The 12,894-nt window shown below is 36.9% G+C and overlaps 1 protein-coding gene across 1 annotated transcript; it reads right to left on the reverse strand.

The window, feature by feature from the left end:
* Window positions 1–707: 707 nt before the first annotated feature.
* On the reverse strand, window positions 708–11,767 carry LOC137124344 (mas-related G-protein coupled receptor member B5-like). Its single transcript, XM_067499622.1, has 4 exons — window positions 11,607–11,767; window positions 9,296–9,480; window positions 8,758–9,202; window positions 708–911 (listed from the first exon to the last, which is right to left on the reverse strand). Exons 1-4 carry the CDS (start codon window positions 11,754–11,756, stop codon window positions 708–710), a joined length of 984 nt encoding a protein of 327 aa, XP_067355723.1. The 5' UTR covers window positions 11,757–11,767.
* Window positions 11,768–12,894: the final 1,127 nt, after the last annotated feature.

A 12,894-nucleotide genomic window follows, 5' to 3' on the forward strand; every position in this document is an offset into this window, starting at 1 on the left:
GTAGCTCTCTAGTGACCGTTTAAAGTAAGCAGTCAGCGAGCTGATGTTAGAAGATATTTTACATCACATGTTAAATGTGTTCATTTCACCAAGGAATTTAATTAACCATAACATATATTTGTCTTGTTCACATAATCAAACAAAAATATTTTCACCCATACATCCTCCCCTTTGGACCTTTATGGGTACATGAATGCAGTGGAGTCGGTTTATGTCTTTGAACTTCTGTGGTTATTAAAGACACTGGGCTTAATCTGATCAGCACATTCATTTTGACTGACGAAAACTCAGTTGGTGTAACTGTCTAGAGATGCACTGTTACTATTCATGCTGTGGAAATGGTCACTGTTTTCTCTGGGAAAGTCCTGGGTTTTGTGTGGGTTTTATGATGCATCCATCCATCCCCTATGTGATGTGTGGAACTGTGGGGGCTGGTAACTGCAATTAACAATAGTTTGGCAAAACAGTGACATACAAAAGTGACTGGTAAATGTCTTTACAGGTAGCCGAACTATATTATGAATATAGGAAAAAATGCAGACCACAAATGGTATAAACTGCATCTCATTCATTAAAAATGTTATTTTTTATCTTTTATTTAAATATTGAATAAAAGAGATCCATTGCAGTTATAACATGTTATTACAAATGTTTGAGGAAAAATTATATTTTTTTAAGCTTGTAATAATTCAGGAAGATCATCCAGATCAGAACAGGTCAATTCTCTCCCTCTTCTCAATCTTTCTCCCCTGCTCCATCGCCACAGAATTTCCTTCTGGGTTGTTTGTGGTGGTAACCTGGTTCTGCTCTTCCTCTCCTGTCCTCCTGCAACAACACATGCAGGCCAGCAGCCTGTCTAAAGTACCTTTCCTCATGAAAACATACAGAACCAAGTCTGCAAGAGGGCTAAACTGAAGGAATGATAAAGCAGAGTGATCAAAAAGATCTAACAAATCTCTCAAGTCCCAAATGACCCAGGGCAGGAACAGCAGGGTGTAGCAGCACCAGGAATAAAGTTCCTATAATTTGCCATTTTTCTTTAGGAGTAACAGAAATGGCTGATGACAAAGATTTGAGAGTGCCAACCAGACAGAAGATGAACACAGGGAAGGGAAGGAGGAGAAAGATGGAGTGGAAAATGATCATGAAGGGAGATGCTCATACAAAAAAAACCACAGTGAAACCTAAGACCCAGACGCCATTGTAAGGTTTTATACATCTTTACGTACCTGTGAATAAAGAGAGTATATAGCCAGTAAGGTCAAAACCTACAAACACCACAATCCATGCAGTCACACTTGTTTTATTGGGAATCATTGGGAAAAAGACAGTGGAGAAGTTCACAAACAGGTTGTAATTGTCCAAATGAAGATGGCCGTACTTGGTGTTGTGAATGTGGGTCCCATTAATATCCATCATTCTTCCCAGTGTGACCTTTTAAAATAAGTTTCGACAAAGATGCACATGATGCAGAATCAAAGTCTCTGAAAACATCAGCATTTTCACAGAAAATCTCAGAGATGGTATGTGAAGCCTTGGGAAAATACTAGTACGGTAACTGTTATTACTGTAGTAACAAATAGTGACTACTCTGATGTTTTACCTCATCACCAATACAACAGCGCACTCAATCTTTCTGTGCACTAAATTTCTCACATGTGTAGAAGTACAAAGTAGTTGCATTAAAGTAGTACTTACCAATAATATTACACATTATTACATCATTAGATTTTGACAATTATTATGATGCAGTAGCTGTTTATACTGTATACTCCCTTAAATCCCATTATCAACAAATTCATTGAAAAAATACACTTACTTTTCAAATGTATTGGAGAAATTGGAGAAAAACTAACTTTGTACAATTATTGCTACCACTGCTACTGCAGATTATAACATTGAAAAAGAAAAATAGCATTTAACTTACTACTTACATGCCGCTCTACCACCACTTCTATTGCATAAAGCAGCGACTTGAGGATGTCAGCTGCATATAAAAACCCCTGTGTAACAGTGACAGGAACAAAACTGCAAATCCAACCTTCACCGTTGTGCTTTCCACTTTACTCAAAGAAATCAGGAAATACAAAAATGTACTGTGGTTTTGATGCAAATTGTAAATAAAATCCATTATATTTATATTTTTTTGAAGACAAAGAGAAAATAATGAAAGCTAAATAATTAAGTTGGACTTTAGTTTTACAAGAAGACAAAACCAAACATCCCAAATGTAATATTACAGGATGACATTTATAAGCCAAGACCCTGTAGTCACTGTAATCTATATGTGCACCTTAAATCAGCTGGCTGAAAGCAGTCTGGATAGACATTGTTAATGTAGCTCATGTTTTTCACACTTGGCTTCTGGCCTCTCAGTTATTCCTTCATGTGACCAGTCTTCATGTTAGGATTGTGTGCTGGTGAGTAAATTGGTACTACTACTACTTTCTCCATTCCCTGGAAGATTTCCCTCCCATCTCTACTTACAACTTACTCTTTGATCATCAGTTTAATTTAATTCACATGTTCCATTGCCTTTACATATCCTGTACTGTGCCAGAGTAGATGGATAGATTGTTAGATAGATACTTTATTAATCACAAAAGAGAAATTCTTGTGTTGCAGTAATTGTTACACATATTAATATATATACAAAGTAAAAATAATGATACTAATAATAAACTGTACCTTGTGCAACTTAGTGAGGTAGATAGTCCTAAAAAGCCTGAGATAAGTTCCTGTTCTGTCTATTAAAAGTGCCTTAGTGCATGCTGTATACTGTCTGTACATATGCAGAAACAGTGCATGTATGTTGCAGTTGCTCTTATTATGTTGTGATGAAATGGTGAAGATCTTTCTCCTGACACTGCAGAGAGTCATTGTACAGACCAAAGGCTGTTTGAAGCTGTTGGTACAGCCTCTGTCTTCTGCCCCTGACCTTCATTTGACCCTCCAGGGTTGGTTTTTTGCTACAGATGGATCTCCTGGTTCTGGCCTGCCTGTCTAACTCACTGTGCCACCTGCCTGTTTGCCGGCCAGTCTGTCTGCTTCTCCTACCTGTTACCCAGCTTCATTTATCCAGTCCCTGCCTGGCCTTCGTCAAGTAAGTCAAGTTTTTTTTTTTGTTACTTCTGGATTCTGACACTAGAAATTGGATTGGTGGATTTGGACTGAAAATTAGATTCTTGGAATTACATATTTGGATAGTGGGCTTAATTTGTGCCAACCACTGTATGAGCCAGTGACCACCTGCTTATCTCCACCAGTAACTCGGCTATTTTAAGCTTTGTGTATATGTAAAGAAAGGGCAATACAACTTATCAGGGGTGTGGTGTTAAGCGACAGGATTGAGGGAGTTTCCCCCTCTGATTTGAATATTCCACCAAATTGCCATGTCCGTGCACACACAAAACCATTAGGTATTATACACTTTGCTTTGCTTTTGACAACAAATAAATAAAAATAACAAAAAAAATAATAAAAATAATAAATAATAATAAATAACAATAAAAATAAAAATAAAAAAACACAGTACACTAAAAGTAGCTACTACAAAAAGTAAACTAGTACTAAAAGTATTACTACTTTATTTTAAGACCTGGGTTGTGCACAATAATACCATGTGCTTATAGACAACATTTAATGTTGTTTTGTTACTTACAGTACTTTGATTTGATCTCTGAAGCAGCTACTGTACCAGCCCTGAGTCCAAATTTCCCCCGAGTGGACAATTCTATTCTATTCTATTCTACAACCCCAATTCCAAAAAAGTTGGAACAAACTGTAAAATGTAGATAAAAACAGTGTGCAATGACTTCCAAATCACATCAGTCCATATTTTATTCAAAACACTGTTATGCATTTGTGTTGTACAGCTGTTCATGTACATGTGGTGGGAAACTGTATAGATCTCAAACTACATTTAATAATTTAGTAATTCAACTTTCTAAGCTAAATGCAGAGTATAAAATTACAAACTACAGAGTGCAAGTGAAGTTTGCATCAACATGAGACAGTGTCAGTTCTTAGTTACACTCTATGAGAATCTGCAAAAAAAACTGAGAAATTATATCATTGTAAAAGTGGAGCAGCTGAATTGGGTTGGTCATAATGTTTAACCTGATCAATGTATATAATAATGCTCGTTCTATACGAGCACAGGTACAAGTAAACAAAGGCAGGATTGGGCCTGATCATTGCTTTGTATTGAATTAAGCTGTCAATAAAATAACAGGATGAGAACAATAGATACATATTTACTAAGTCGTCAAAGTAACTAAATTACTGAACAATTAATCAAGAGCTTTTTTCCTTCTATGTTTTATTGTTTTATTTTTTCCTGGAGTCTAAGAGAGTCGAGAGTCGACAAGCCAGGATTCCACCTTCAGAGCGTGGGAGGATGGATTGTTCCTCATCGACATCACACCTGAAATGACAAAAACAATCTGGGTCAGATAAACTTGAGAACTCATTTAAACAGTAGGTGTCAACGATAAACACAGACACACACACACATAGACACACACAGACACAGATTTTATAAGTCCAACCTTTCTTCCAAAGAAGGACTCAAACTGGGCTATTGGACTGGGAACTTCACAGCTAAAGAAAATAACAGGCTGCTATTGTTGGGAAATCTATGTTAATCCTCTTTGTAATAAATTATTGATCATTTTGTTGAAACTACATTGACTGTATGTCAGTTGCCCTTGTTTCAAAACCTAGTGACCCAAACACTTAAATATCTTATAGAGGTTTATTGGTGAGGTATTACACAGGTTACAAAAGCAACCATTGTCCCCCATGAATTAAATAAACATTGTTTATTTAATTCATGGGCTCAAGTATTTTATGGGCTCAAGTATTAACTTGAGCCCATAAAGAGGAAGAATGCATTTAAAAGATTCAGTAATATAAATATTATATAAATATTGAGCTGAGGTGAAGAACATTGAAGATTTCCTTGAGTTCTTTTGTAACCCAAGGTTTATTGTTGGGCAAGACTGTGACAGTTTTGGTGGGAATGATGATGAGTCCACAGTGGACAATTCTATTCTATTGTATTCTACAACCCCAATTCCAAAAAAGTTGGAACAAAGTGTAAAATGTAGATAAAAACAGAGTGCAATGACTTCCAAATCACATCAATCCATATTTTATACAAAATAGAAGATAAACAACAAAATCAAAATGTTGAATCTCAGACGTTTTATCATTTCATGGAAAATATTAGCTCATTTGGAATTTGTAAATAATAAAATAAAACTGTTGTAGTGATAATGGGATCAAATAGGCCAGTTATTGCAAAACAACTGCAAATAAATGTGTAAAAAACATAAATATAACTTATATAAGATATAGTGCAACAAAAGCAAGAAGGTAAAATGAGTGGTATAAAAATTTAAATAGAAAAGTAACTGCATATATTTCAGAATTATACTTAGCTTGCAAATATTATTGCACAGTATCTAAACACAGGTATATAGTCCAGATCTGTATATGAGTCTGCATCACAGAGCTTCATTAACCATAACACAATTAAAACTTCACAGTTTGAATGGTGTGCTTGATCTCCCTGTTGACCTCCTTCTTTTTCATCTCAAAGCCAGTGAAGAATATTGAAGATTTCCTTGAGTTCTTTAGTATAACCCAAGGTCCACACAGAAGGAGATGTATGATGAAACTGTGTCTAATTGCTCATTGAGGTACAGGATGTGGATATGAGGCAAATTCAATCAGTGGCTTTAAATCATGCCTGTAGTCTGATAATGCTGTGCCTGGGCCACTGTTCACCTTCACACCTTCAAGTTTTCTTCTTTAAGTTGTGAGAGGATTCTCTTGGTTAGGTGCAGGGCCTCATGCAGTGTTAATGACAACAAACAAAGGAGCAAGAGCTGATGAGCCAAGTGTGAAGAGAAAAAAAATGCTCTCTATGAAAGCATTGAAAAGCACCATGAAACTCAGCAAGCTGACCTGTCATTCTCTCCAGTTTTACTTCCTCCTCTGGACTTTTGTTTTGAAATGATCACTTCCAGTTCTACCCTTCTGCAGTGCTCCCAACTTTACTGTCATTATCACTTTAATTGCTTCACCTGGCTCCCATTATGTTTGGAACTGACGTTGTGCATTGAGGCGCAGGAAGGTATAGCCCAACTACGTTGGGGTCCAGTTCAGTTGGTGTATGAGTTGGTGAATAATGTAAAGTGCTTTTAGTACCAATAGGTAGAAAAGTGCTATATAAGTGAAGACCATTTAACCCTCTTTTTGGACCTCTGACCTGTATCGTTTGCCTCTGCCCCATCTTGTATTATAATATTACTTTCTTGTCACTCTGGTTTTTGCCCTGGCTCTGTTTCCTTGTCTCTTGCTCTGTTTTCGGACTCTGTTTCTGGCTGTTGGCTTGTGAACTGGATCTGAGATAATTGGACTGTGCTGTTTGTTTTCCCTCTGTTCCCTCTACTCAACTCCACAGCTCTCCCACTCCCCTCCCTACCGGAGCCACATGACAGATGCCAACTACTGCCTTCTCCTTCCACCTCCCTTTACCTGGAGCCTACTGCAGCATATTCTAAGTAAGTCATTTGGGGATAATTTTATTTTTTCCTTTTGGCTTATCCCGTGAGTTCAGGGTTGCCACAGCGGATCATTGTCCACATGTTGATTTGGCAGTTTTATGTCGGATGCCCTTCCTGACGCAACCCTCCCCAATTTCGACCGACACTGCACAGCTGTGGAGGGGTTCGGTGTCTTGCCCAGGGACACTTCAACTTATAGCCAGGGCTGGGGATTGAACCACTCACCCTGTGGTCCGTGGACAACTGTCTTTTGTTGCATAAACCAGTGACTTAAGGATGTCAGCTAAACAACCTCCGTGTAATGGTATCAGGGAGAAAACTGCAAACCCGGTCTTTATTGTGTTTTTCACTTTACACAAAGTTATACAAAATACATATTTGTACACAGATTAAAGAGCTATATATATACATAAAAAGAAAAAAATATTTATGTTTTGAAGTCAAAGAGAAAATGATAAAAGCTAAATCATTCAAGTTAGACTTTAAAATTGTTTGGTCCTAAACGCGTTTCTGGGGAAACACAATGAATATTTATATTATTTACATACCTTTGAACAGTGCTTTGTTCTGTAACGTACAATGCTGATTTTCTGCTGATAAGATGTAGCTGATATTTGTTTTCAGTGTTAGCTTATCGTCATTTAGAATTTGCAATGGAAATAGACCAAGTTCAAATAAGGCTCCTGTTCTCAAAAATGAATTGAAAACAGCAATTAAACGAGCCTTAAAATATAAGGTGTCTGTGATTGTTTAAACGCATTGATGACATTGGTTTCCTTATTTTTCCTCTGGTTTCCAACTTGCACCAAAACAGTCTGGCCAACACCATGTCTAAATGTCTTTCCTCAGTAAGACAAAACCAAATGTGCCAAATGTAACATTACAGAAGATTTATAAGCTGTGTAGTTATTAATAACCTGCACTTTAAAGCAATTTGCTGAAAGTTTCCGCAAATTGCTTTCACATTCAGCTTGTGGCCTTTTAGTTGTTTCGTCATTAACAGGCCTCCTGTTAGCAATCCGTGTTGGTGTTTAAACTGGTTTTTGATCACCGGGTCAGTCAAACCTTTTTCAGTGAAGTGTACAGAATTTAAATTTAATTATAACAGTGTAGGAGAGGCACAATAAAACATAAGATGTTAGTTTGAAAGGAATCAACACACAATCCCAGCAGGAATCTCTGGCTGGGGAGAAGGTGCATCAAGTGTTTTAACACTAAATTAAGATTTTGCATGTTTTATTTTTATAATGTATTACACAAATACATATCCCTTACATCGATCTGTCGTAACATTGGCACTAATGTTCTTAATAAGGTGAAGGAGGACAAGGATCAGCATGTCCACACTGAGCAGTCTGCAGCTACACAGCCCCATACACAGCGAAATGTGATACACTGTGTGCAGGGATGGTAAAAATAAACTCAGTACTCAAGCCAAAAGAAAACGGCCCAACAAAATTCTCCACTACAAGAACCACTTTAAATCTGTTACTCAAGTAATGGTACCCAGAGTATAATCTGGATTTTACTTAAAGTACAAACGTAAAATTATTTTACTAAGAAAACATAACAATATTGATGATGGTAATTATAGTAAAATACAGTAATTAATACAAAATAAGGCTCAAAAATTACTGTTCGTTAAGGTGGAGCTGATTGTAACCACTTTATGCACTGACAGCTGGTGAACTCATAATGACACATCAGAATTTAATAGTTCATCACATTTAATAAAAAAAAAATTTAAAAATATATTTTTTATATTAAAACCGCCATATATATGTAAATATTTATGTGTGGCTGTGTGTATGTATGTACATGTCACTGGCCACTTTATTAGGTACACTTATTTAAAGTCTCTTCTTATGATGCACTCCAGTACAATTCTACCACCCACTATGACCTCAATAATAAACAAAGTAGAATTATCATCTTTCTGACAGTTTAGAACTGAGAACATATCTCTCTCTTGCACACGCAATGTTACAAATTCTCTAATTAATTATGTATTTATAAAATATGCACGTGTGTGTGTGTGTGTGTGTGTGTGTGTGTGTGTGTGTGTGTGTACATGCAACACATAATTTTGGCTTAGCATATGTAAAAATTTTTACATTTCTACTGTGGTTGAAGGATTGATATCATTGCTTTCCATTCTACAACAACACACAGAGGCCAACACCTTGTCTACAGCTCCTTTCCTAAGCAAAACATAAAGAATAGAGTCTGCAATCGGACTGGAGAGAACCATAATGAATCTCAGGTAATTAAAAGAATAGATTTCTCTAGTGTTTTCTGCCAGGACCCAAATGATGCTGGGCAGGAACAGCAGTGTGTAAATAAGCAGCACCAGAAACAACGTGGCCACGATTCGTCGTTTTTCATCAAGGGGGACACGGCTGGCTGCAGATAGAGCTTTAAGGGTCCCACCCAGTGAGAAAATGAACAGGGGAAATGGAAGAAGGAGGAAGACACCAAATGTGGTTAGTGCAACATAGATATCACCCCAGAAATAGACAGGGAAGAAAAGGACAAGAGGAAGGACCCAGACCACGAAACAGACGATCACAGAGATCTTGATTGTTCGTCTGAACCGGTACCACAGTGGCCAGCTGATGACCAAATACCTGTAATACAATAGAGACACATGGAGGAGGATCAGAGTTACTGGGAATAGACACAGATTCATCTACTTGCACACTGGATGGATGCATAACTACCTTTCCAGGGAGATGCACATCATGAAGCCAACACTAACCAGCAGAACAAATAAGTATAAATAGAAGAAGGTCTCCCAGATTATATCGGCAGGGTCTGTCATCAGAACACTCCTGGAGCAGAGCTGAATGAGGTCAGCGAGGAGAAGGTTGATGACGTAGATTGGAGCAGTATTGTCTTTCCGCACCTGCAGAAAAATGTTAGTAAAAACGCTCATGCAGACAGCTATGAAGGCACCTCCTTGACTATGCTTTGCCCAGTTGCTGTTACAACCATTTGTGCATTTTTTTGAAATCACATTTTCATTGGTGCATATAGAAAATCAGCTCTGACGCTGGCTGATCACTGCCACAAGAAGCATTTACGCCTATTTTTCAGATATGACCCATTCTGTCATGAAGACATTTGGTGCATTTATCAAACAGACTCATCAGCATGTCGTGTTTTGGAATGCAAGGTGCACCTCTCACCTCTGCCTATGCAAATTTAGGAAAAGCATGAGACAAGTTTACATTATGTTTGCAATGCAATTTGTGGGAAATTCAGCCTCTGAAAGACCAGGCAAACTTAATACAGGTGTTTAAGAGCCATTGTTTGTGGTGTAGAAATGAAACAAGTTTAGAAAAATGGCTGATTGGTGAAGCATCAACAATAATGCAGACGTTGTGGGAATTGGGCCACTGCTCTTTTGTGTCGAAAGAATGTGGCAGGGTCGAGGGTCATCAGGATTATCTTAATGAATAATCTGGCTCTGGATAAGAACATGGATGCAGGGCTCAAAATTAACTTTTTTTTGTCAGTTTCCCACAACAACCAAATACTACTATTAGATTTAACAGCCATGGTCCCAAATTAGGTACATTTGACATTACAAATAGTCCAATATCTTGTTTCAGTACTTTCCATTTACATAGTTATTCCAGTTACATAAAAGTTGAACATTAAAATGCTGCCAGCTATTCTCTGAATGAGAAATGTTTCATGCTTCCTTTTATCAGTGTTTGATCCATCTATGCATCAAAGGCATTGAATTAAACAGTAAACAGTGTAGTTTAGTTTGACTTCTTTTAAAATTCCTGTTTATAATATAAGCAGATTTTTAGAGGACTTCATAGTCACAATTATATTTTAATCTTTAGTCTATTTGGCTCTGTTGTAGGGTACAGCGGTTAAATGCTGACATTGTGGTTTGCCTGCCTAATGACAAATATCTCACTTCCAACTTTAACCTGTTTCTTTGCCTTTGTCTGCAGAGCAGGAAGGTGAGGAATCAAGAGAATAACAAACGGTTAAAGCAGCTAAAGTATAATCTGATATAAGGGTTGATTAATTGACTGCAACTGCATGTTATGAATCAGTTTTTTTTCAGTGAGGACTGGCTGCATAACACAATCTCCTGTGTGCACTACAGTTCAACAGCAGCACAAAAACTCCACAATGCAATCAATTTCGCTTAGTGTGAACACAAACTGAACATTAGGAGAGTTAACTGCAGGACTGTTGGATTAGACTGACGTAGTTTGAGCCCAATAAACTTACAACTGTGTGGGAATTTAGTCATCACATCATAACAGCAAAGTCACCGCATGATTCCATTTGATGTCTTCTTAATAGAATGGAAACTGGGTGAAGTTGGGTGGAGAAGAATTAACATGAAATCGATCTCTATCACTGATCCTTGTCCTCAGTGTCCATGAGAACCTGTGGCACTTTAGGTTGTACATTTAGTGCATTAAGTGCAGCACATCCAGCTTTTTATAACTTTTGGTGAATGTAAGCTAATGTGTTCGTAGCAGTTAGTGATTAAGCAACAAGCCTGTTGTAGAGAACACATAACGGTGGATGGGGAACTTCTGGCACAGCTGAAATTATCGCTTTCTGCACGTTTCTGATCGTTTAATGAGTGTTTTGATCATTTCCATCATTTGATATTTCGTTAATTTGCGAAAATGAGATTTTAGGCTAGTACCCAAACCAGTACTGATGTTGTTTGTCCAGTTAAATTAACCCAAAGTCAGATCAGTGTCCTTTCCAGACAGGGTTGACAACAGACACAAGACATCCAGTAAATAAATAGCATTTAGACTGTGACTATATAAACAGTTACATACAGTATTTTCCTCTTCAGACTTTTTCATTAAATTTGAAATGCAATAATATGTTATAACTAAAAGTTACAGCTTGACTTTTAGCAGCTTCACATTCATGTAGAAATGGAAGAATAGACAGTTTTTACACATACTAAAACTTAACCATGTAACACATTCTAAATAGCAATGGTTTAAAGTCTAAACATAATGATAATATACACACCAGAGAAAATACGGCATAGATGGACACTAGGACTGAAAGAAATCCAGCTGCAATGATAATGTATATCACTACATGTAGAATGAAGCCTTTTGATGACGATCCAGCGTAACTAATGTTCTGTGAGGTGCTGTTGAAGTCGTAATCTCCCATTCTCTACAGTGAATCCTATAACAGAAATAAAGGTTTTAAATATATCTCACATATTTCAATGAGGTGCATCTTCACCTGCACTAAATATAAATGTAGGTAAAAACAAATAACAACTGTAGGCTGTTTACTATCTGTACCAATCATCTATCCGTCATCATTTCCTTGTTATTCTTACAATGAAAAAACAGATACAATGAATCAACTTTTGTTTATCTATAATATTCTGCATTCTACACCTTTAGATAATCACTGAACATAAAGTGATCGACAAATGTTACCTTTGAAAGTTGCAAACTGCATGCGTTCATACACTGGGTTTATTATTTTCTCATCTTCATCCAAACAGTGTAATTATGATAAATGACAACCTGCAGCAGGCTCCTGATGATGTTCACTTGCTGTTCTTAGGGAACGATGCAAAACATGATCAGACATGAATATGTAAAACCACTCTGTCAGCAGTGATGACACACTGTGCATTGTACTGAAGGAATAGTTTGGGATTTTTCAACATGGTCTTAATAGAAACATGAGTCTTTATGCATATGTATCAGGATGTCGGTCATTAAAACTTTTCGTCCCATCCACAGTGTTTATGTATGTTTCCAATGAGAACACAACCACAGTTTACAGTTGAGGTTTAAGATATTATATTAAAGGAATTTTAATATATGAATTTTGTCACACAGTTTATTTCACAAGTTTATTTCTCATGAGCTCAATTTGGATGTAAGAAAAGGAAAAAGCCCATGAATGTAATTGGCCTGGGATAAACTGTACGCCCACAGTCCTGATCTGTCAACTTATTACTGTTTACATATTCATTTGCAATACTGTTTCCACAATGCAAATCAAACCTTACAACTGAAACCTTGAAAATGGCAGCTTGACTGCGTTTGATTTACCTGACCATCAAGCTTGTACATAATGTGACAATTACTGGTTTTCTGTCACAGAGAAGGCATTTCAAGTAGATTTTATGTACGTATTTTACTCATTGTGATGCATCATGATTTCTAGTCCATTGTTTTCATAGTTTAATTGAAAGATAGGCCCCAAAAATAGAATCGTAAATGAACAGATGATTTAAAAAGACATCGACTTCTGCTGTGAAAGGATTTCAGATTTAATATCAAGA

This window comes from Channa argus, chromosome 1 (assembly GCF_033026475.1).
Source record: "Channa argus isolate prfri chromosome 1, Channa argus male v1.0, whole genome shotgun sequence".
NCBI lineage: Eukaryota > Metazoa > Chordata > Actinopteri > Anabantiformes > Channidae > Channa > Channa argus.

Bases quoted from the DNA above. Each gene is read 5' to 3' on its own strand.
- LOC137124344 (XM_067499622.1), bottom strand. From the start codon at position 11,756: ATGGGAGATTACGACTTCAACAGCACCTCACAGAACATTAGTTACGCT. The intron at 9,203-9,295 runs GTAGTTATGCAT...ATTGTATTACAG, and splicing joins ATGTGCATCTCCCTGGAAAG to GTATTTGGTCATCAGCTGGC. The intron at 912-8,757 runs GTGTTGGCCTCT...TCATTCCTTCAG, and splicing joins GGAAAGGAGCTGTAGACAAG to TTTAGCCCTCTTGCAGACTT.